The sequence below is a fragment of the Maylandia zebra genome, linkage group LG4 (assembly GCF_041146795.1).
Source record: "Maylandia zebra isolate NMK-2024a linkage group LG4, Mzebra_GT3a, whole genome shotgun sequence".
Lineage (NCBI taxonomy): Eukaryota > Metazoa > Chordata > Actinopteri > Cichliformes > Cichlidae > Maylandia > Maylandia zebra.
This window is the reverse complement of record NC_135170.1, coordinates 14,660,246-14,683,910: the sequence shown is the minus strand read 5'-3', so window position 1 is coordinate 14,683,910 and position 23,665 is coordinate 14,660,246. Positions and strand designations below refer to the sequence as shown.

The 23,665-nt window shown below is 41.3% G+C and overlaps 1 protein-coding gene across 4 annotated transcripts in view; it reads left to right on the top strand.

The window, feature by feature from the left end:
* The first annotated feature begins 635 nt into the window (after nucleotides 1–635).
* The window catches only part of LOC101485299 (trinucleotide repeat containing adaptor 6A), a 39,606-nt gene continuing 16,576 nt past the window's right edge, over nucleotides 636–23,665 (top strand). For 3 of the 4 annotated variants that reach the window (XM_076883026.1, XM_076883027.1, XM_076883025.1), the window contains exons 1-6: nucleotides 636–839; nucleotides 2,235–2,284; nucleotides 10,583–10,678; nucleotides 19,537–19,840; nucleotides 20,519–20,566; nucleotides 21,675–23,615. In XM_076883026.1, coding sequence (XP_076739141.1) covers nucleotides 20,521–20,566; nucleotides 21,675–23,615 — 1,987 coding nt within the window. In that variant the 5' untranslated portion in view covers nucleotides 636–839; nucleotides 2,235–2,284; nucleotides 10,583–10,678; nucleotides 19,537–19,840; nucleotides 20,519–20,520. The remainder of the gene's footprint in view (nucleotides 840–2,234; nucleotides 2,285–10,582; nucleotides 10,679–19,536; nucleotides 19,841–20,518; nucleotides 20,567–21,674; nucleotides 23,616–23,665) is intronic. The other variant, XM_076883028.1, reaches the window with a different exon arrangement.

Below are 23,665 nucleotides of genomic sequence, written 5' to 3'. Positions count from 1 at the left end.
ATATGAGTGCCAAAGATGCTCCGATTCCAGATGATTATCTACTAAAAGAAATTAAGGGTCAGTGCGAGAAATTAACAAAGAAATAACGTGATAACTTTGGGGCAAAAACAAGCAAAGGTGTCAGAAATCTTCCTCAAAATCTTTAAAACATAATTTGAACCTTTCAAAAGTAGCATTTCGTGACATTTAATAGTTTAAATGTCACGAAATGCAAGCAAGTAGTAGCCAGGAATCTGCTGTGCCTTCCGTATAGTTTCAAAATTTTACTGCTAGACTTTGATTTTTTTCTTCTTTTTTTTGTTCCCTGTCTGGATAATAGTTGGTGTCTTTATAATCACATGTATATCTCCATGAATCCTAAATTTAGAATAAATTAATCAGTCAAGCAAAATAAATCCTACACTTTACACTTTGCATCTGTGGTGCGTGTGCCTAGATTTCTCGCTGGATGTTTTATTTGCGGGGAATTCATCGCTTATCGTGGCCTGGTTACCATTTGCATACTTTTTACACCGGAGTTTCTTTTTGTATCAGCTCAATCTGACTGTGTTTTGGCTTCTCAGTCAGAGGAAGTGGTGAATGGGTTTCCTGCCCCTCCTCCAGAAACACACACACACACGGTGAGATGTGTGTGTGCGCAGAGAGAGAGAGCGAGTGAGAGAGCGACGGGGAAACCAGAGAGCCGAGCGAAAGAAGGTTAGCCAGCCAGCGGCGAGTGAAGAAAATGGCGATCACGCAGGATGAATGCCTCCCCTCGTAGATGCTGCAAACGCGTTGAATTTCTTTAGCCTTACAGTCGGCTTTCCTTTCCACTCTGTTGCACTTTATACTTCAATGAGGTATGGATGTTTTTGTGCTGTTTTCGTGCTCAGACGACCGTTTGTTTGTGTCGAGCTAGCGTAGGTAGTGAGGAGAGCGACGGCGGCTGGTGGAGATAAGTTGAGCAAACGCTGTTGTTTAGTTAGCAATGATTAAGCTGGGGTAGCTTTTCTAACTCCTGGCGTTTGGGACTCGATTTTGCTGAATTTGTAAAAACGTCGACGGAAAAAAATAAATGCTGATGTTTGCCTGTAGATGGCTAAAACATTTCGTAGAGTCTTTCAGGAAAAAAATTGCCTTTGTAGGCGGCTTAACCTTGTGCTAACGCTAACTACTAGTAGCACTTATTAACCCTAGTTTGCCAGCTGTGCGTAAGCATTTGGTTCTGTGGTATTGCTTCTGAACTATTTCTGTTTGTTACAAAAGCTTTTCCATAATTGCTGCATGTGAAATACGACCGTGTAAGTTAACTAGCCGCTTCGTAGCGTTAGCTTTAGCACCTGAGCTAATCTGACGACGCAGGTTACTCGTCGGTAACCGGGACGGGTTGTTTTACATTTTAGGAACTTGCATATTCTGTACAGGTTTCTCCGTGACCTAAATTAACCGAAACGGGATGGTTAGAAATAATTTTGATTTGACATTGTGGGGGGGGGGGGAAATGGTAAACCTGCAAAGTTGTGCTACAATCGGAACCTTTAACCCCCTCTGTCGGTGGACAGACAAAAGCAGCTGGTTAGCTAATCCAGTGTAGACCTGAGCTCTGCTGGTTTTGCAGTCGTATTCCCCTTGCTTTACAACTGCGACGACGAGACTGCAAACAGCACAGTAGCATTTTATGATTTAACTGAATCGACTGTGATCTGATGCCCTGCCGGGGATGTTGTTTTGAGTTGCACTGGAAAAATACCAGGCTCGAGAGAAGCCATGTTGGTTAAGCTGCAAGTCGGGCAACAGCTGAGATAATGGCCGATCAGGACCCGAGGTGCAACTTTGACCTACAGGCGCGCGCACACCCACACACAATTTGTGTGTTTGTCTTTTTTCACACGTTCTCCAGTGGGGCCACAGCTTCGCGGAGGGAGGGGGGCTGGCCATGCATCGCCTTGTTATGCAGCTCGACCTGCATTTCCACATCAGCTAGTTGAAATGTTTTCATATGATTAGTGCCAAATAGTCGTTTGAAGTTTGTGGCTTTAATTGAATAATGCTTGCATTTTCAGGGATGACGCAGACCTGTTGTGGTAGCGTCCTAATGTTGTCTTTACAAGCTGTTGCTTTACTGATAATAAACAAATTGTAACACACACAGCACACAAATCCAGGTTAGATTTTATCAGTCGCTGGGGGTTTTATTTTATGGCTATGGCGTGCAAGTGATTAGGCTTTTCTTATCTCTCCTCTCTCTTTCATAGATTCGGAATTGGAAGCTGTTGCCACCAAAGAAACTGAAGCATCTTAACAGGTCAGTGTGGCACCTTTAGACACACATTTCATATTCAATTGCAGTAAAGTATATTATAATAGCCCTGCAATAAATACTACATCAGCAAGATCTTTGGATTTTGAAAGCATGGAAAATAAACGGGTGTTCTTTGAATGTGTTTTCTCAGTTTATGGTGCTGTTGAATGGTTTTATGTTGTGTGTAATACCGTTTATACCCTATATAAACACATTAAGGGGTGTCTCGAAACAGGGCCTGAAAATGAGGACAGTTCAAAAGCTTAACAGGAGAATTTTTGATCCTGTTCAGGTCTGCCATTTATTTGCCCATTAAACATGTGGAGTGCTCAAGGTTAACTCATGAAAGAAGCTGAAGTAGAAATGCCCATTTATGGTTGTTGTGTTGGTCGCATTTGCACACAAACTGCGACATTGCCACAGCTTCGTACCTTTTACACCAATGTAGATGGGGTGACTACCTGCAGCAGTATTTTGCTGAACTGTAGGTGTCACCACTCAGGCGAAATCTTCACACCAGCACTGGTATAGCAGGCGAAGTGGTGAAATTTGAAAGCAAGAAATTCTTATTTATTTATTTTCCCCCTGAAAACCTCATCTTGCCAAAATCTGTAAATCAGCAGTAAAATAACTGTGAAAACAGACACAGTGTAAACTTATGCCGTCTCCCCGACAACAATGAGAGACAACATTTGAGTGGTCTTCTCTGTTATGTTAGTTAAAGTCCACTGTCTGAGTGCATGTGCAGTTGCTGTATTGTCATGTATACTTCAAGAACAACTCTATGTGGTCTGTTTAAAAATAAAATAAATAAATAATAGTAATAAAAATCTTGGGAACCATAATCAGTGCCTTACTATCCAAAACCTCTTTTTAGGGAACATGAGACATGACATGTTCCCTAAAGGTCGAATGTAGTTTTATAGCCAACTCATCAATATACAGTGGGACGAAATATCGTCCTCCTGGATCAAAGGTGCAAAACTGAAGCAGTTGTGCTAGGCCCAAGCACCAGATTACAAATGCTACAGCCATAGCTAATGTATCCTATTAGTCTACCTTTACCATTAGATGTACACACAAAATGCCAAAAAAATCCCTCAAAAACATAATCTCAAACTAGATTTGGTGGCAGCTTTAAATGCTACTTTCATGAAGGTTGTACCCTGTATAACGATATATATCGGATGACGATATAAAAACGTCTATCGTTTCATTTTACGCTATCGTTTGTTTCGTGGTGTCGCAAAATAAACTGTTTACGGCAATATTTTTTTTCATGGTTTTGATGGTCGCTGTAGTGACTATATTCATTTCTTAAAGTTCTCTCTTTCTCTTATATTTAATATAACCACACTACGGACGGACAAGCGCCTGTTTTTATGGGTTGTCGTTAGCAACAACAACGGTAAAACCATCGCATGTCCGCTTGTTTATTTTCCACATAAACCTTTCACAATAAAGCTCAAGATCCCGTTGAGACTTTTCAAAATAAACTGAATCGCATGGAAAAAGTATTATTGACGAATGAGAAGCAAAAAAAAAAAGAGCCATCAGGTGCTTAAAAATAAACCTTAGACTCAAACGTTAGAACAGGCTTTTCCCCGCAGCACGCTGTGTAATAAATACTCACAAAGAAAATGGTGATCGTTACAACTTATGTCTAAAAATGCGTAGTGTCATGCATCTGTTAAAACACTCGACTCCAGGTACACGGCGCCCAGCTGGAAACACTTCACCTACCTGAGATTCACAGAATTTACAGAAAATATAAAATTACTTGTGATTTATATCGTTATCGGACGATAGATGTTTTTTATCGGGAAATGAGATTTTGGTCATATCGCACAGCCCTAGCTAGGTGCGTGATTTTTATGTGCCTGTTGAAATGAGACTGAAACATCTGGATTCCAAGATTTATTTATTTATTTATTTATTTAGGACAGTGCATGTTAATGAACATAAATGTAAAAAAAAAAAAATTACATGAATGTAAACATGCCAGATTATAGCCAAAGGCTAATTTCCATCTGTTGTCCTTAAACATAAAAAAATAGACATAATTCATAAAAATTCATCATTCATTCATAATAAAAACTCCATCACCAAACTTACACATACACACCATTCTGTTCCCAAATAAAACATTAAAACTATACAACTCATACATGATCAAACACTTGATTTGTCCATAACCAGTTTTTAACCTTTGCCTTAAACAAATTGAATGTCGAGCATTCTCTAATGGGTTGAGGAAGACTACTCCACAGATGGCCTCCCTTAACAGAGAGGACGTTCTGCCCAAATGCTGTCCGTCTGTGGGGTATAAACAAGTCTCCTCGGATTGTAGCTCGACTGGTCCTGCCTGAGCTTTCTTTATGCCTAATGAACTGCTTTAGTGGTGGTGGAGCAAGGGAGTGTAAGACTTTATATATTAAACTCACTCTTTTAGTTTCACTAAGTTATTGAAGTTCAGTAATTTATAATTTTTTTAACACATGACAGTGGTGGTGGGAAGTCGGTTTTTTGTCAAGTAGTTTTAAACTTCTTTTATAAATGTTTTCAATAGTTTTAAGTGTTGTTGGATAAGCAAGTGACCAGGACGTCAAACAATAGTCCATATGAGAGATGATCATTGAGTAAAAATAAGTTTTTGCAACATTCATATTAAAATTATTACGTATATGATTAAAATTTCGATTATTAAATTTAAGTACCTGGGACACTTTATTCTTCAAGAGTCACATAAATAATGTTGGGTCTAGAATGACCCCAAGATATTTAAGTTCTGGAGCTAATTCAAGCTCTACTCCATCCAGGAATATGTTTGACTGCTTCAAGTTTAAGGGGCGTTTTGGAAAAATACATACAGACAGTTTTTGAGGTGTTCAACATTAGGCATGAGCCAGCTATGCATTAATGCTAAAGCAGCTGTAAGATCTTTTGCCACCTGCTGGACACTAGATTAGGAGGTGTGGCCTCTTAAGTGTACTTATTGCGGGAATTGGGCTGTTTTCACGGTTGCAGTGCATCCGTGCATCCCTGCATGTTTCTTGACACTAAATAAAGGACCTGTATATCTAAACAGACATTGTCTGTTCAGACTGCTGGCCCGAAGTCTTGTATAATGTCAACAGAATCACAGCAAGTGAGTGTAAATGTCTCTCTGTTCACTGACCATCACACAAGTGCTTTTAGCTTTTTCATTATTTTTTTTCCTTTTTAGAAAGCAGCGTTTCAGTGTACAAATGCAAGAGTGACGGTTAGTCGGCTTTCTAGGCACTTCTCTTTGGATGACACAGGTCCTACCTCTGTGTGGTGGGATATTAGCGGGTTGTGCATGGGTGGGTGGGTCAGGGGGACACTGGATTGGCAGCTCCTGCTTATGCAAGCACATGCAGTTCCGTTTGAATTGAATTGGTGGGTCTGGGTTGGTCTAGGCCACATTGTGCTGAGTAAGCTTTGCTGTTTTAAAATCACTAAACGAGAAGCCAGAGTCCCGATGTTTTGTGTGTGGAGAGGTGTTTGTGCAGCTCATTGTGCTGGTCTACATGCAGACACACAATAGAGCTGTGGACCACAACTGGTTTATCAATGCGTCCCAGTGGCTGTGCTTCATGTTTTCTGTTTTTTTTAGGTTGAAGTCTTGATTGGGTGCATCTTGTTTTACATTTACACTGTAAATTCTCCACCCTCCACAATGGTCTCATAGCTTTGTTAGGTGGATTGTTTGGAGATGGTTGCTAAAGCTCGTTGATGATGTTTCACATTTTCCCAGCAGTGAAGCATATTTTCCAGCTGTGTATGTGGGAGTGACTCCTACTGAAGGCATGGAAGTGGAAATAATTCATCCACTTAAATATAAACTCATTTGAATGAATCTACATGGACCGAAGATCCTGTTAAGCGTCTTTAAAATGGTGTCAACTTTTAACTTGACAACTGAGGTTTGTCAAGGCAGTTTTGCTTCGATGTCCTGAACGATAGCATCAAGTTTACAGCTGGTGTTGGATTTTTCTTTCTAGAAAGGAAAGGAGGAGTATGAACAGTTGATAGTTTTGAGGCTCCGGTGGGGATTACATCCCTCAAGGAAGGACTGAATAAAGACTGTGAAGCACTTTCACTTTAGAGCCCCTTAGTTATGTATGAGCATAACTTGACTGAGAGAGTTTGTATACATGGACATCCCATACAAGTCTGGGATATTTATAAGTCCACCTCACTGCATTTATCCTTTTTTGTATTTGTAATCTTAACACAATGTGTAATTGGTTGTGAGCAGTGTTATTTCCTTTGGATCTGCTGTCTCGCTTCTCTTTATTTTTGACTGTCTGGGTCCCTTATCCAAATTATTCTATAAATATGTTTCACTGTTGTCTAAAAGAGTTTCACAAGCGGTTTAAGAAGTGTTAAAGCGGGAGCGCTCAAAATGAGTCACTGCTGAAATGGCCAAGTTTAGACTGTCATGTTTGGAATTTAATATGGCAGAGCTATGAAGTCCCATGAGGTTGCGACATTGCTACATTGTTGCTGTAGTGGTGGAAGCTCAGGTAGTTGACCATTGGACCTCTGAGCAATAAAGCCACACCTGTTGTAAATGGTCATGAGCGAAAGGACCGAAACGGAGCATTTCATGAATTTGACGCGTGCAGGCTCAGACAGGGTGGCAAAGCCAGTTTTGCATAAACAAGCTGTTGAGCTGCATCAGTGAAGTTTGAGTCACACTAGTATAACTTGCATTGTAGGTTATTAGAAACGAGACAGTGTTTTTATAAAACCGCAGGTCTCGTTTTATTTTTAGACTCACTTTGAGCTTTTAAAACTTCCTAACCAAATTCCTTAACTTAATATGTTAGGTGAAATCAGTAAAACTGATCATTTCTAACTATTTCCAAAAAAGGCAATAATTCAGTTTTTCTCATTTTAAACTTAAATATTTGCCTGATTACAATGAAAAACAACCCTTAAATTGAAACTCGCCCTCCCGTTACCAGCAGCTTGATTTAATATCATATTCCTCTCAAGTTACCGTGACCTGAAATGAACCCGGCCTCATTTTGACTGCATGAAACTACAGATTTAAATCAGCTCGGCTGGAAGTGCCACACCGTCCCCCCTCACAAAGCCTCTGCAGTTGGTCTGTTTGTGATGGAGACTTGCTCATTTTCATTCCCTAATTGAGTGATGGTTTTCCTGCAGGGAGCCTCCAGTGTCGAGCCTCTGTGAGAACATACTAATGCAAATTGATGCAAATGATGTCCATGTAAATTAGCCACGCGACCACCTTCTGGCTTTTGTTCTTAAGGGACAGAGAAGTGGGTGTGGGTGTGTGCTCGTATTCATCTCTGTTGTTTTAAGGCTACACATGCACTCAATACTGTCTACTCCAGCTTCACTGCATGACGACTACCATATATTAGGATGCAGTAGTCTAAAGCTAAAATCCAATTTTTGATCTCTTCCTCCTCAAAAACCCAGATATAGTTTGATTATTTTTAGTGTTACAGCTTTATTTGATAGCAGGCGTGAAGGAGTTCACTGTGAGGGCAAGTGGGTGGCAGCAAAATTTGTGCTTTACTGTGAAGCTCACAGGAGTAAAAGTGGCTTTCATCCTTTGAAAACAACTCAATGTAGCACTTCCTCTTATGGTTAACAGAGAAATTCATGAAATGGAGGTTGAATAAGGACATGTAGTAAAAAAAACAAAAAAAACAAAACACTTCCACTGTCTTGTGTACATTTCCGTAGTTAAATAAAACGTGTATCTGTTTTAGTTACTGAATTACAGCTATTGCACTTTGGTACATCTTTTCATCTGACTGCTACTTTTTAATCTCTTGGCTTCCTCCCTTTGTTTTTCTCAATATGGAAAAAATGAAGTGTGTGCTTATTAATGGAATGAGCTCTCCAGCTTATCTTATCCACTTGAAGGGAAAAAAACCAAAAAAAGACCATATTTAGAGGTCAGATATTTTGGGAGAGCAGTCCTGCTTCAGCAGTCGGCTGACGTGTACGTTACAGTAAAAATTACAGCTTTTTCTGTCTGAAATTGTTTGTGGCACAGAATGAAAATAGCTCTAAAGTGTATCTTGTGGACAAAACAAAGTAAATGTTGATCTTTTCAGACTCAAAAGAATCCTGACATTGTGGTTTTATTATAGTGTATGAAGTCCTTCAAGTCAGAACGAGTCGGACTGGCTTATTCACAGCCTTCCAGTAATTTCTTTATTAAACAAAGTTTAATAAATTCTTCAAACACCTAAAATCATTCCAGTTGTAGTTTGCATATGCTTAACTTTATAAAGATGGAGCAATGACAAAAACAACACGTGACTTTCTGACTAACACGGGAGGATGGTTCTCCTGTAACTGTCCTGATTTATTACAGTTTTACATTAACAGACTCATTAAAGGAAACTGAAAGCACGTGGTCAGTGTGCTGAAGTAAGGAAGAGGTGCAATTTATGACACATTAGGGTATTTTCTCAGCAGTTGTTGTGGAAGACTGATCTAACTGAAGAATGCTGCAGTTTTGTTAAAGTCAGAAATAAGATGTTTGTTTGTTTTTCTTTTTTTGTTAAATCCTCACTTGGCTCGTGTGTTTCTAGACTATTGGTCAAATAAAATGAACAACATTTAGGAAATGTTTCTGTGGTAATGTGTCAGTCTTTGAATGCAGTCTGTGTTGTCTTTGCTATGTTAATAAAACATCTTGTTCAAACTTTTTGCCTTTTTCTTTCCCTCTTCTTCTGACTGCCTGTTCTTCTTTATCTCCTTCTGATTCGGTGACTTGTCGCGCCTCCTCCCTCTGTCAGCTGTAGCCGTCGGGGGGGATGGGCAATTGTTGGCCCATTCATAAACAGATGCTGTCTGTAGGGTCTATGTGTGCTCTCCAGGAGGGCCCCCACCATGCCCCGCCGCTGCTGCTGTTGTTATTGAACCTAGAGCCATCTGCTGAAGCACTTGATGGTTAGAAATAAGTGAAGGAAGGAGGGGGGGGGGAGTGTGGGAGCAGAGAGGAAGGGGTTGTGGGTGAAGATGGGAGCAAACACAAAACCCCCCTCAAAATCCATAAGTCAGTTAACTTGATTAGAAAAGGTTAGAGTAGACAATTGATTTCATTTAAATGTGCTGAAAAGAAAAGTTCAGGAGAAGTCTCACATTTAGGATTTGAAGTTGTCATGTACAAGAGCAATACATGCCGTTCAGACTAGTGTAATTCCACACCAGCCTCTAAAACACTCAACACTGTGTGCATGTCATGAAGATGTTATACAGATCAGATTCTGCTCCCAGCAGTAGCAGTGTTTGCCACAGAATCGGTCTCAGTAGTAGCGCGGCTGGGTGCATGTGCGCCCACACTTTCATACATTAAATAACACCATATAGCCTATACGTGGCAAGAGTAAATAAAGGAGAAGGAACCAGTCACATCTCCAATGAGTGTGTCGTCATATGGAAAAGCTCCAGCGCCAACGTGTTGGACCGCATCTGGGGAAGGTAGACAGTTTGGTTTGCAGTCTCAGAAAGCTACAGCAGAGCAGTACCAGTTTCTGCTGCAGCTTCTGGTTAGAGCGGCCCAGGCTCCCAGTAGGACGCTACAGTCAGCAACTGCAGTGTAAGACCATGGCATTGGAATACGTCCAACCATGGGACACAAGACTGGAAGGTGGTGGTGGCTGGTTAGCAGTCACTGAACTATCATATCTATCGATCGATCTATCTATCGGCTTGGCTTCACTGTAAATGTGACATACTTTAACTGAAAATCTACCATTTTAAATGTTTGTTTGTTTTTTAGTAAACCTGGTGATTTAATGCTTTTTAAATTATTTTACAGATTTCACTTTTTTTTTTTTAAATTTGCGATTAAATCGGAAACGAGGTGCCAAACTATATTGTATATCAATGCATCTGTCTTGTTTGTGTGTGCCCGTCTGTGTAAAGCGGAGGTAAGTGCTGTGCGCTAATCTCATTATTGGATTAGACTGAAGCCTGTAGCTTTCTCCTGCGGCCTAAATGGCACACCCACCAGGGCCAGTGCTGCTTAACTTAACACTCTCTGAGCAGGAAACCAGGATGACTACAAAACTACAACACAAACTATACTAATTAAAAGATGTCCCAACATCAGGGTTTCTATTTTTGATGATTCTTTTGAAGTGATATAAAACTAAGGATGACAGTTTTGTTATTTGTACATTTGGGAACCCGGGATTATAGATTTTTGTGTAATAAAATAACCCTTTTTTGTGTTAAATAAATCATTGACAGAGAAACAATGTCTTTTGTTGTCCACAGGGAACACACCCACAGAGGGAAGAACAGTGGATGGAAGAGAGAGAGAGACGGAGAGTGTGAAAAGGAAGGAGGATAAGGTACAGGACTGGACAAAAGGTGAGGCGTGGTGTCAGGAATTCTTTCCTTTTTAAAAAAAATTGATTTCAAAATAAAAATAACCAAAACCAGCTGATAATTTATTTACATTCATTTGTATAAAGGATATCTGTAAAATTACGAGACACTTCCACTGAAAGTATTGCAGTTTCCCACTGCCGGGCCAATTTGTGTTGATTTGATATTGCAGAAGTACGTTCTCTGTTAGGAGCCCATGTGTGATTTATCAGTGCCTGCTTCTTCTGAAAGCTCGCATAGAGCCATTTCTCTGTATTGAGCAATGTGCCATTAAAAAGAAGCAAGCTCTCTGTGCTCAATAGGCAAATTTTTCCTAAGCACCCAATGCAATTATGCGTAGTATGATTGATATTGCATATCAACAGAATTCTACTTCAGGTAGTAGAAAAGGTTCACCATAAACTTAATAGTTTCACAACCCCGAGTGCTGCAGTTCTGTGTGGTTGTGGTTGTCTCCTGTCAGGAGATAATAGAAATAAGCAAATATCAGCTTAGACAAGATCTAACCCACTTGTTGTTCATTTCTAAAATTGTTTCAAAGTTAATAATTAAATTTCAGCCTTATTTCCCCTACATTTCCCTGCCTGCTTTGGGTTCTAAAGGTTTTTCTGTCCTTGCTGTGTAGTGCTTTACTCCAGTGACAGTGCTGGTGTACTTTGACTTGTGACGTCGGTGTGTTTTCCATTTGAATTGCTTTTAGTTTCCACTGACTCCTGTTAGCACGGTTCTACTACTGTTACAAGTAAAACTACTGTCATGGCTACTGTAGGCAGGAAGTTTGATAGTGTCAGTCTCTGACCTTGACTATGTCTTTCAGTGCGTCTCTCTCTATTAGTTTTCACTCCCCTCTGCCATCCTGGATATGTAGTTCCCTCTGTTTCTTGGTATAGTAGATGCAGTACTAAATAATCTAGTTCAGAATTTAAGCTCTGTAATGACATGCTCTGTAAAAGTGCCGCCACTTGTTGTTCCTAAATAAAGGCCATGCGTTGATGACACAGAGAGGGGGGACATTGCCTTGCTGTAACTGGAGTCTGTAGGAGGACTGGCCCTGACTCGCCAGGTTAATCACCAAATATCAGGGGTGTAACTTCGCTGAAATGACAATATAAATGACAAGGTCTTGTGTTATAGTTCTGTGTATGTGTGTTGTGAAGCTAAATATAGATTGTACTATTTTGTAATGGTTAGGGGAAAATAGCTTGGGTAGTGCCTTTATGTAATGTTATGCTAATTAGTCATGTGCTCATGTTGCTTGGGCTAATTGTGTGTAACCCTGTGTTTAGTGGTTTGACTGCGTACCTTAAGCACTTTCCAGTTCTCATGGCAGGCTTTTTACTGCATATATAGATTTTTTTTTTTTTTTTTTTTTTTAAAGTAAGCCACCCACAACAGTGGTTTTTGGTTTCCCCCCCCCCCCCAAACAGGCTAACAGTTTTTTTTTTTTGTTTTTTTTTTTAAATTAACTAAATATGAACTAGTCGTGTTTGCATGTCTGGTGGCTCCCAAAAGCCCGTTTTAACTCTGGAAAAACCCTGTGTAATAATCGACATGAAAATGTAACCAGATGCTAGTGCAGTATTGTAATTGGTATGATTAAGCCCATGATTGCTCTTTGGTATATCACAATGGCTGCTGTTGCACCAGATGGACAAAGATCCTACAGTTTCAGAACACTGCAGGAGTTTAGTTTTGAGACACAACTTGGCACAAGATGACAAAGCAAATCATGCCGAGCTTCCAGAAGACTGAAGAAAGTCTCCTCGCTGCCGAGGTTCAAACACAAGCTTGAAAGGGAAAATCAAACACTGTTGACTAATTTTATGCTGTTTGTAGTGTAGATAAAACCTGGGTGTGGGTGGATATGTTAGAGTAAAATCAATTGGATGACTAAATTATGGACAAAATGACTGAGTCATATGCAAAACCTGAAGCTGTTGCTTTTAGTTGGCTGTTGGTCTGACCTTGATGAGAGTGGGTGCCCCTCCAAACTCCTCCCAAAGTTGAAGTACTAGTGGTGGATTGTGACGACTGTCCTTATCTGCTTCTGCACACACTCCTGCTGCACATGGCAATCTCACACACATGTTGTTTTGAAAAAGAGATGGATGAACACGACTCAGTCACATCTGCACTTATTTGCTCAGTCCTTCTCATGCTCACCTCACGTCTGTCATGCTTACCTTACGCCAAATGGGAGAATTGAAGCAGGAAAGATGCAGATCGCTCGCTTGCATTCGCTGGGTCTCTAGGCTATTTATTAACAAAGGGCTGTTGGGAGTTGAGAGACAAGGGCATGTGCTCCCAGCACTGGCGTCATCTTGCTTGGACAAGCCCAGAGGAATTGGGAGTGTTTTGAAGAATGTTGCCACGACAACAGGGTCTTCCCTAACAGAAGAGTTTTGAGCTCCAGGAAATTTGGGAGGATTTCACCTGAAAATAATCCTTGAACACAGATTTCAAATGGAAAATAATTTTCCAGGCTGTAATAATGCACTTTGTAGTGTTTATGTTACATCTGCTGTTAAACAAGAAGATGAATGAAATTATCGTACTGTAATCAAATCTCAGCTCGTTGTATCTGATAATGCAGAGCATGCCTGGGACACTGAACACCACTCAAAGCTCAGGAGTAATGATCTCTATCGACTCTTTTCAGCCATACTAATTCTAAAGAGTGAAAGAGACTTGTGCTCATATCTTAACCTCTCGTGACCCGAGCACTTGTTTGGTTTGCATTTTCATCTCTATTGCATATTTGTGATTGGTTGGACCGCAAATATATAAACTACTATATCTTTAAGTAGGTAGTCTTTGTTTTGGTATGTAGTTGTTGGACACTTAAAAGTATGTCCTCGTATGGGGGGACAATTGCTTTATTTTAGAAGAAAACAATAAGGTCAGCATTGCTTAATAATGTATAAGATGCAGAAAATCCAGAATGTCATGTCCCCACATGAGGATGCACGGTCTCAAGGGGTTGTTGCTTCCAAAGAAAAATATCTGCTGGAGAGATGCATGCCCATCAGCGAGGTCACAGATGATGTCACAGCTCAGATAGCTGCTAGTCTGTCATGTTTGATAAAAGCAAATATCAAATGAGCTATAGGGCTGCCACAAACGATTATTTTGATAGTAGACTAGTCACCGATTATTTTTGCGATTAGTCGACTAATCAGATCATCATCCATTGGACGTAAAACTACAGCTTATTGCACCAGCAGCATCTGGTCTTATATAACTATCATTAGCTTACAGCTTGAAGTGTTTGTGCTAACTAAAAATAAAGACAAGATGGTAGTTTATTAATTTTTAATGAAATTTGCAGATTGTTTCGGTGAAGTTTAATAAACTCCTTGCTTTCTAAAATATAACAGGACACCGGAGTATATTCTCCAGCGTCTCACACTTCTGATAATCAGCTGTCTGCTTGACAGTTTTAGCTGTGCAAAAACTATAACTTTAATCTCAGCCAAACCGATTTACTCAGGAACAAATAAAATACTAAAGAAAGCCAAACAATAACATTTTTAAGTTATCTAAGTGACTTATATATATGTTTAACCTGACTAGCGAAAGACGGCGGTGGGTTTGAAAACGATTTGCCGGGAGTCCGGTGTTCTCACGGCTCTAGTTAGCCTTGCCCCCGCCTAGCTAACGAGCTAGTGGGTAACAGACGTCTCCGAAAACGTCGGAGCGCTTTTGAAAATATGTGGTGTCTTGATAAACTGAGCAGATATTTGAGGTTTACACAGCTACATTCTCGCCTGAAAATATGTTAAACGTTTATTTTGTGACCCAGAAAGAATAATAAGAGTAAAGTTAAAACTACTAGCTGCCGCCATTGTTGACAACTGCGCTGGGCTGCGCTATGAATTCTGGGACACAGCTTCTTCTTCTTCGGGGTTTAACGGCAGCTGGCATCCTTGTACATGCAGTGCTGCCATCTTCTGTTTCAGTCCGTTATTACACTCTTAAATCCTACTACTCATTCCTGCGTCCTTTGTGATCTTACAAAGCTTCAAACGATGCGTCGACTATTAAATTAGTCGTCGACTATTTTAATAGTCGACATAATCGTGACTAGTCGACTAATCGTGGCAGCCCTAATGAGCTAATGATATACACTGGCAGAATTGCTTAAGTAAAGCCTTTAGTGCATCTCAAGTTATTAACACTAGACAAAGCTATATAGTTGAATCCATCCTGCAATGTATATCTACCTGTGTGTATCTCTCCCGCCACCCTCTTAGTGCAACTATTAATATCTTTTATTTCTGAGGGCCTGTTGTGCTTTACTGGGATACAGATGATGTTTAAAAAATGTGTCCGCTTTTGGCAGCAAAGCACCATGCTTCAAATAGATTTGCAGTTGCATAGCAACAGCAGGACACATGAAGAGGGCCTTTAGTTAAAAGAAATGTTGAGCTGACAGTCGCTCAAGAGTCAAATTAAACGCAGAGCAGTCATCTAAAAAAACTATGCGTTCAGGCTAATAAACGTCTCTAACATGTCAGAAAATGCAGAACTTTGGCGGTGACTTAACGTTTAGGTCTTCCAGAATTTCACAACCAGTTAAACGTTTTACATGTTACAGGAAAACTTTTTTTATTAGTTTTAGATTTATACTATCCCATCTGCAGTTTAACAATTTGGGATTAAACAGAAGACTTTCGAATAGCATCAGATTCATTACCATGTGTTGCTTTTTTTTTTTTTTTTTTTTTTTTTTTTAAAGGAAAAAAAAAAGAACAAAAGCAGGCTTTTAAATATTCAGATGTCCCTTGGCTTTAATCCCCTTCTCCTTCACGTTTTAAATGTATTTGCATTAATTGGTAAATTTTGCTGATCTTCTCCATTCAAGGCCTCATTGTCTCTTTCACATTGTTTAATTTGACTCTGTCTGTGAAGCAGCAAATGTGTTCACTGTGCTCGATTCATGTGCCGCTGAATTGAGGAAGTTACTTATACATGTTAGAAGCTGCAGCTGCATTCCTGGCCCATCAGCCTCAGTGACAGGTCTCTGCCTCTCAAATTTCACTTCTCTTGTCTTTTGTTTTCTCCTCCTTACCGTTGAGGGAAAAAAAAGGTTTTCATTGTATTATTCAGTTCCTTCTAATCCTGTATCTTGTCCCTAAACTCTCCTCCCCTCTTAACTTTCTGTCTGTAAGGTGATAGCAGCACTTAAGTTGATGCCAACTCCAGGGGCCCCTACAAAAGCCTTACTCAAATGGAAGCAAATAGGAACAAACTGTACTTGATGTTCTGAGCAGCAGCAGTAACAAAGCTTATACACCTTGGTGATGCTGACGTTTTGTTTTTTCCAGTAAAAATAAAACTGGGTACATTGGGAAAAGGCCATTTTAATAAGTGAAAACTGCAAGTTTAGAAAATTACTTGGCATTAAAGGGTTTGGATTTAGAGGCATGCATATATTCATCTACAGATCTTTTAGATGTAAAGTCAGAAAGTATTACACAATAGTAAAGGCGCCTCACCAGTTTCTCCCAGTAATTATTTGTAACTGGAACCAACTAAGTTTAAACCCAGTCATGATGGTGGTTTTTTATTTTTATTAACATAACACAGACTCAATGTTGGAATGGTACCAAGATGCCTACTAATGTTACATCTGTTAAATTTGACAGTATAAACATCGGCTGTAGCCACCATGACCTCACCCATTATCTTATAAAGTTGTGTTTTGAAGACTGGAGAAGTTTCTACTGTTACTATCCTTGTCTTTTGAAAATGGATATGACGAAGGGGTGGTGGGGGGGGGGGGGTTCTGACTGCTAAATTAGCAGGTCAGTGTGCGGATTCACAAACATACACCAGGTAATCCTCCTCCCTGTAAAAATACTATAGAACAGTTTTTATATAGGTAGAGTTATGCCTGAATTATGCTTTAGTAGGAAATCGACGCTGTGATATATGATGTATCTGGACACCCCTCTCAATCTTAAGCTGTAAATTTCCACACCAATCGGTCGTTGCGAACTGCGCTGACCTGAAGTACAGTTGCATTTCTCGGGAAGTCCTTATGATTTTATGTGGAGGGGTAAGATGGGCTTCCGGTTAAATTCCGGATTATGAAGTAGATTTTCCGCTGAAGGATAATTCAGGCATTAGAAACCTTGTTTCTTCTATAAACTTCTATAGCGCTGGGAGTTATTTTGCAATCTCTGGCATCGCCCCCTGGTGACCTTAAAAAAGAATGAAAGGTTGAGCCGCTTTTCACATGTGGAAGCTTCGGGCGTCTTTTATACATTCATCTGGTTACATTATGTTATCTTGAGAATTTATACAACATTAGTCATTGCAGCTATTCGCCTCAACAATGTAGCTGATTTCAAAACTGTGTGAGCTGTCTCAAAGAAAATGGCGAGGTGCATTTCAGAAAAACACAAAGTGCTTTCATACCTTACACAGATAAGTAGGTAGGCTTTGTCAGAGTATATCTAAGCGTGTGTGGACACCAAAAGCTGGGCACATGTTGGCACACATGAACAACACTGTGGATAATCTGATGAAAAGTTGAGTAATTTATATATAAATATATTTATAAATAGATATATAGATAAAATATTGTTCTAGTAGCTCAGTTAGTGATGTTCAATGTCATTAATTTGGATTTCACTGCCTTATAAGGATATAAGCGGTTTTCCCTGCATACCTGCTTTGAAGCAGATGCTTCGGAGTTGACAGAGGTCTTTCCATGTAGGAAGGTTGAGCCAAGACTCTGGGAAGTAAACAGCTCAGTTTGCTGGAAGGATCTTGCACTTTGAGTGCCGTGGCTGCCGGAGGGAGCAGGTCTATTCCACAGTAAAGGCTCTGTATTTCTGCTCTGTCTTGTTTTGTTTAACTTTGTTCTCTCTTTTGGATAGCGCTCTCTCTTTAAAATATTTTTGTGTCACTTTCCTGGGAAAGGAGAAGGGAAAGAGTTTTAGTAATCATGATATCATTGTTGTATGTGTTTTTGATTGGTTCCAGAGGGTGCTTAAGCAGCTTCTGGCAGGGTGTATGTCTAGATGCTGGCTGTGTGCCCAGTTTAAACTAGTGAGCTGAGAGTTAATAAAGGTGGGATTAAGCCTCTAAGTGTTTCTGGTCAGCGTGTTGTCTCAGAACACTGGTTGCTGGTCTGGTTGAATCTTTTTCCTGGTGTGAATTGCTGTAGGATGCATCTTATTTGAAGTTATTCTCGCCACAAAAAGCACCCCAGCTGCCAGTGAATACTTAAATTGTAAAAATGTATTTCCACTGCTTCAATTTTGCCAGCGCATTTGCTCGTGTGCACACATGGGTTTGTTTGTTCTTTTATCATGTTGGCTTGTGAACAGACTGGTTGCTATTTGAACTGGAGATTTATAAATAGACCTGTATACTGCTTGCAGCAGGCAGAAAGCTAACGCACTCTATCCTGCACCAAGAAAAAGGTCAGGAGACTCGCACAAACACTTTACTTATTCCTGTCAAATGCACTGGGCCTTTTTCAATGAAGGTTGCCTATGTCACTCTCCCCTTTGTTGATTTGTGGCTTTATTTGTATCCCCATATCTCAATGTATAGTGTTGCATTTGTCCCTTTACTCGTCCTTTTGCTTTGCTCGAGGTAAGAGGTTTTCCTTGCCTTGGTGTCCTAGTGCAGAGCTGCTTTAAGCTCGTTGTATAACCCTAATCTAGTCTTCCCTGTAGATGTTCACCCTACCCCGCCCTTCACCAAGAGAAGGTGTGTGTGTGTGTCTGTGTCTGCTTATTGCTAGTGGATTTCTGACTAACCTGGCTGACTCCACCTGCTCCATAGTCTCTCGACAGGAGAAAGGATAATGCCATCTTCATATGTTAGTGACACAGAATCCAAACAAAGTAGTCTTCATTCAATCCCTTAAGTAAATACAGTGGCTCAGGGAAAGTGGTAGCCACCATGTTTCCTTTACAGCTGTGCTTGACCAAAACGATACCTCTTGAGGCTTTGACTGTAGGAGCAGTGGATTTCTGGTAGTTATCATGTGCCTTAAGCATGTTGTGGTTTAGTGGTTGGTAGGCATGGGAATCGAGAACAGGTTCTTGTAGAAAACCGGTTCCCAGAAAATAGCGATGCAGTCTAGAGATACGGACACTTATTTTTATTGCACAACAGGACAAGATAAATGATGGAGTGGAAAACTGCATCCCGGACAGAAACGACCGCATTATGCTGTTAACACAAGTTTAGTTCTTTGTAAGCATCTGCCAAGCATGCTAACACTAAGCTAGCCAAAAACCCAGAGAAAGGTCTTAGAGATGTGTCTTCAAGGATTTTTGTTGGTGTATGTGGGGGGTTGGAGCCTCAGGTTTATATTGTTAAATGGTGAATATGAGATGATGTGTTTCAGTAATTTTACAGAGTAACGTGAAAGTAATGTAACGAGTAGTGTAACTAATTGCTTTTGTCTGGGAGTAAATAAATAAAAAAAACTTTTTACTTTCAAGAAAAGTGTTCTGTGTAATATGTGTAAAAATTACTTTTGAGTAATGACTCCATCACTGATCACAAAAAGAAGTAGCTCAACAAACATGCACAAACATTTGACCCACAACATGCAAATAACGTGCATGAATTTCTTTATTGCTGCTTTGCAATGGTGGTTACTCTCAAAAAAGAGCCAATGAGAATCCAATGGCAATCAAAAATAGATATCGATATAAAATCTGAATGACTAATTTATCATATCAATATATTGATAATCGGTTCCCATCCCTACCAGTTGCTGACAGTCTTTTTGAAATGATTTAAAATGGATATATCCTGTAGCATTCACACATTTTTCTCTCTCCTCTTCTCTCTTTCTGTTCCTGCAGTGCCAGAGCATACCAAGTCAAGACAGAGTCCTTATTCTACTCAACCTCCCCCCTTTTCCCCTCCCCACACATAGCATACACGCACACGTACAGTCCTCAGCGATGCCAAGGGGGGCTGATCAGCCTGCTGCCCGCTCTGACAAGCCCTGCCTCTTCACCTCAGACCCTTGAGGCTGTGCTCTCTGAGCTCTGACGTTTGACCTCCCCTGTTTCGACCTGGGATCCAGAGGTCACCTGTTCTCCAGTCAGCCCGGGGACGCCCTCCTGCCCAGCCAGGTGTCACAGCCACCAGCGGCACTTATAGGTAACCTGTGAAGAGAAGGAAAAGGGAACAGATGTCACTTGCTTAACACACAAGAACATTGTCTTTTAAATAAAGCAAGAAAACGATTATGCTGTTATATTTAAATGGCACTGAACATTAACATGTAGGTATGTTCTCGCTCATAGCTCCTGATGTCTTAGCTCTTGTTCTGCCAAAGTGAGGATTTGTGAAATTTGTATGAGGCTATACTTGATTCACAGTGGCAGCTGTCCTCATCTGCATCCAAAATGATGGTTCATTTCTAAAAAATGGTTATAATCCAACAAAAATGTATGTTATAAGATTATTTGTTGCTACTTAGAGGTCGGCAGTCATTCTGTTACCAGCGCTAAAAGGAAAAGATCCTGAGTATTATTTTATAAAAAAAAAATTGCTTATCTTTGTTAAGATGCCGAATGGGGAGTTTTAATTGGGTTTTTAATTCCTTTGAGCTGGATAACCACCTTTACCTGCTAACTTAGATTCAGAAAACAGCATCTCACCACTAAACCCTCTGCACTTGTCTTACTTTAAGCTCTTACTTTCACGCTCTCGTTTTCTTTTGTCTTTGCTTGTCTCTTTTCTTTTTTTCCTTTTTTTGCCATGACTGTTTCTAACATTTTCTCTGCTCTGTTTTCTGCCCCTCAGCCTTTTTGACAGTCTTTCCTCTGTTTCCAGGCATGGCTCCCATTCGGGATTCCGTCAGCCACTCCCCTAATCAAACAGGTGACTACACATGGTCTTCTTTGATACTCTGTCTTCTGCAATTCAGTCCTCCTTCAAGTACCTTCTTTAGTCTCTGAGCAGTCATCAGATGAGTTAGACTCAGTCTGACTTGACCTTGGCTGATAATTTTATTTCTGACATACGAGAGACAGAGAGAGATGAATGAGAGAGAAAGTGGGTGTCAAAGGGTGGAAAAGAAGACTTGGCAAGCAAATGCGATAAGCAGCGAGAGCTGGCAACCATTTTATGTGTGAGAGACTTTTAAGTTGGGACCAAGTGGGCAGCCGTTTGGTTAAAGAGACTCGCACGTTACCAGGTTAGGTTCAGGCATCTGGTGAAGAAACATGGCTAGAAAAGGGCAGCTGCTGTTTTAAATGAAGAATGTTGTAAGCTCTGATTCAGATTGTAAAACGGTGCCTTGTTGAGCCGATGCCGTAGCCTGGTACGTAGCCGTAGTCTGTGGTAGCCTGGTTGTGGCTGTCTAAATAAAATTTTCCTTTGATACTTCTTTGCACAGTAAAGTTACTTTCTGTTGCTTTTCCACTCACATCTGAGACTCAATGGGTGTTTGTACAGAAACCTGTATCGCATTGTTCTATGCAGTCTAATTTTAGAAACATGCCAGGTCTAATTTTATTTTTTTATTATATTTTGGGTGAGAAAAGGGTTTAAAAGTCTGAATAATTTAAGTTGCCACCACTTCATTTCCTTTGCCAACTGCTCCCCTCTTTCTTCCTCCATATTTCCTTTTTTCACACTTTGTTGCCGTCTCCCCTATTCCCTCCATCACTTCTCTCCTGCTGATGCTCATCCTCCACCTCACTGAATCCAAGTTTTATTGCTTTGGCACGCTTTTGGGTCCTGCTGTGGTTACAAAATGGTGGCAGCTGTGTCCAAGCTCAGCCCTGGCAGTGAGCACATCCAGAACAGTAGGGTAGCTGAAGCTTGGAGGGAAATTAAAATAAATAAAATATATATATATATAGGCAACTTTGAGGGATTTAATTATCCTCAGTTTTTTAAATTTGGTAAATGTTACTAATGTTGTGTTTTTAACTTTATTTTTTCCGTGTTCAAACAATATCTTCTGTTTCCAATCTCTCACCAGGTCTGGATCATCCTGGCTTGGATTCGCAGTATGAGCCTCCCCCCTGGTCGTCTGGCTCTCCCTGCAGCAGTGACGGCAACAGCAACTGGGGCAAAGCCCTAGTAGACGGAAGCACCGACACCCCCAATAACCCTTCTTCAACCAGCTCTTCCGTCTGGCCTCCCTCATCTTTTTCTTGCTCATCCTCTTCTTCCTCTTCTGGCTGTGGATCAGGATCAGACCCCGAGTCGGCATCAGAATGCATGGACGCAGACTCTAGTTCCTCAATCGGCTCAGAGAGGAATCTTGCTGCTACAACAGTGATGATGATGTCAGCAAATGCTTCTTCGTCATCTGCAACTTCTTCCCCCACCTCTTCTTTGGGGAATGCTGCCATGATGGTCAGCGTTTCAATGAACGGAGATGGCAATGGCAACAGTCATCAGGTGGTTGGCGCAGGTATGGAAACCATCAGCAGTGCAAATAATGGAAATAACATGTCTGAGCCCTCACAGTACTCCATGGCTGGGTCCAACAGTATTGGCAGCAATAACATGAGCAACCACAACAACAAGCTTGTCAATAACGGTGGTGTATGGGGCACCCCTTCAGGCAGCAATGTGATCCCCACTGGCGGAAGCACCCCCTGCATCAATGGAGGGTTAAACCCAAACACTTTAAACCCAAATGCCAACCATGGTGCCTGGCCACAAAATTCAATCCCAAATCCAGCATCCCAGGGCCAACGGCCTCCACAGGCTCAGGGGATAGGTTCCAAACTAGGTATGGCTCCCCAGCAGGCCCCCTTGCTGGGCTGGGGCGGCATGGCAGCTCCAGACAACAGCAGTATGATGCAAGACACCGAGGTGAATAATGGTACATTAAGCAGCAACAGTGGAAATGGTGGCCTAAAGCCTACCAACCTTAACACTGAATCCAATGGACCAAATAACACTATCACAATGAATACTACTACTACTACTACTACTAATGCCACAATGACCTCTAGTCCACCAAACTCTACCGCCTCACCCCAACTCAGCGGGGATTGTTCTTGGGGTTCCATTGGAGGAGGGACCGGGGGTCCGCTGGCCAATGGAAACCCCTCGTCAGCACCCCAGCACCCCCAAGGAGAACTGGGGGGCAGTGGGGCATTCGGTACGCCTTGGGGCGCAGCTACCTACCCTGTAGACAAGGGCCCCCCAAATGCAGACACTGTGAACCCCCAAGTCCCCTCTACTGCTGCTTATAAGAGTAATAATAACCACAATAACACTGGGGCCCCACGCTGGGACCAGGGGCCCTCCAACACCCCAAACCAGCCTCAGAGCAACTTGTCCTGTGGCATTGGCTCAAATCAAATCCTTGGCTCTACAGGCCAAACAGCAGGAAATGGAAACCAAACGACGATGGGGCCCCCAGCAGCAATACCTCGCCCCTGGGGGAGCAGTGCGTCCTTGTCCTCATCGTCGTCTTCCACAACGCCTAGTAACAACCCTTCAGATGCTGGAAGTCACAAAGGAAGCTCTTCTAACAATGGCTGGAAAAGCCTGGAGGATGACGCCATGGGAATGGGAGGAGCAGTGGGAGGCAGTGGAAGCCATGGCTTGGGGAGTGTCACAGGAGGCTGGGGTCGCTCTGGGGGAAGCGAGGGAAGCGGTGAGAGCTCCGGAGGCCGTTCTAGCTCAGACAGAGAGAGCATCCAGACAAAGGGGGGAAGGAGCAGAAAAAGTCCCAATCCTGCATCAGTACTATCACTTCTGGTCCGGGCTGAAGTGGACCCGAGGGTCCTGTCCAACACTGGATGGGGACAGACGCCCATACGGCAGAACACTGCCTGGGATGTCAATTCTCCAAATAACAATCAGAACCAGGGCACCAGGGGAGATGAAAGAAAGCTTAGCAGTGGAAGCTCCGGCTGGGGCAAAACGACACCGGCAGCTCCCTCCCAGACATCTGGAGGTAATTTGCATGAACTTTTAAAATAAAAATAAATAAATAAATCTTATTAA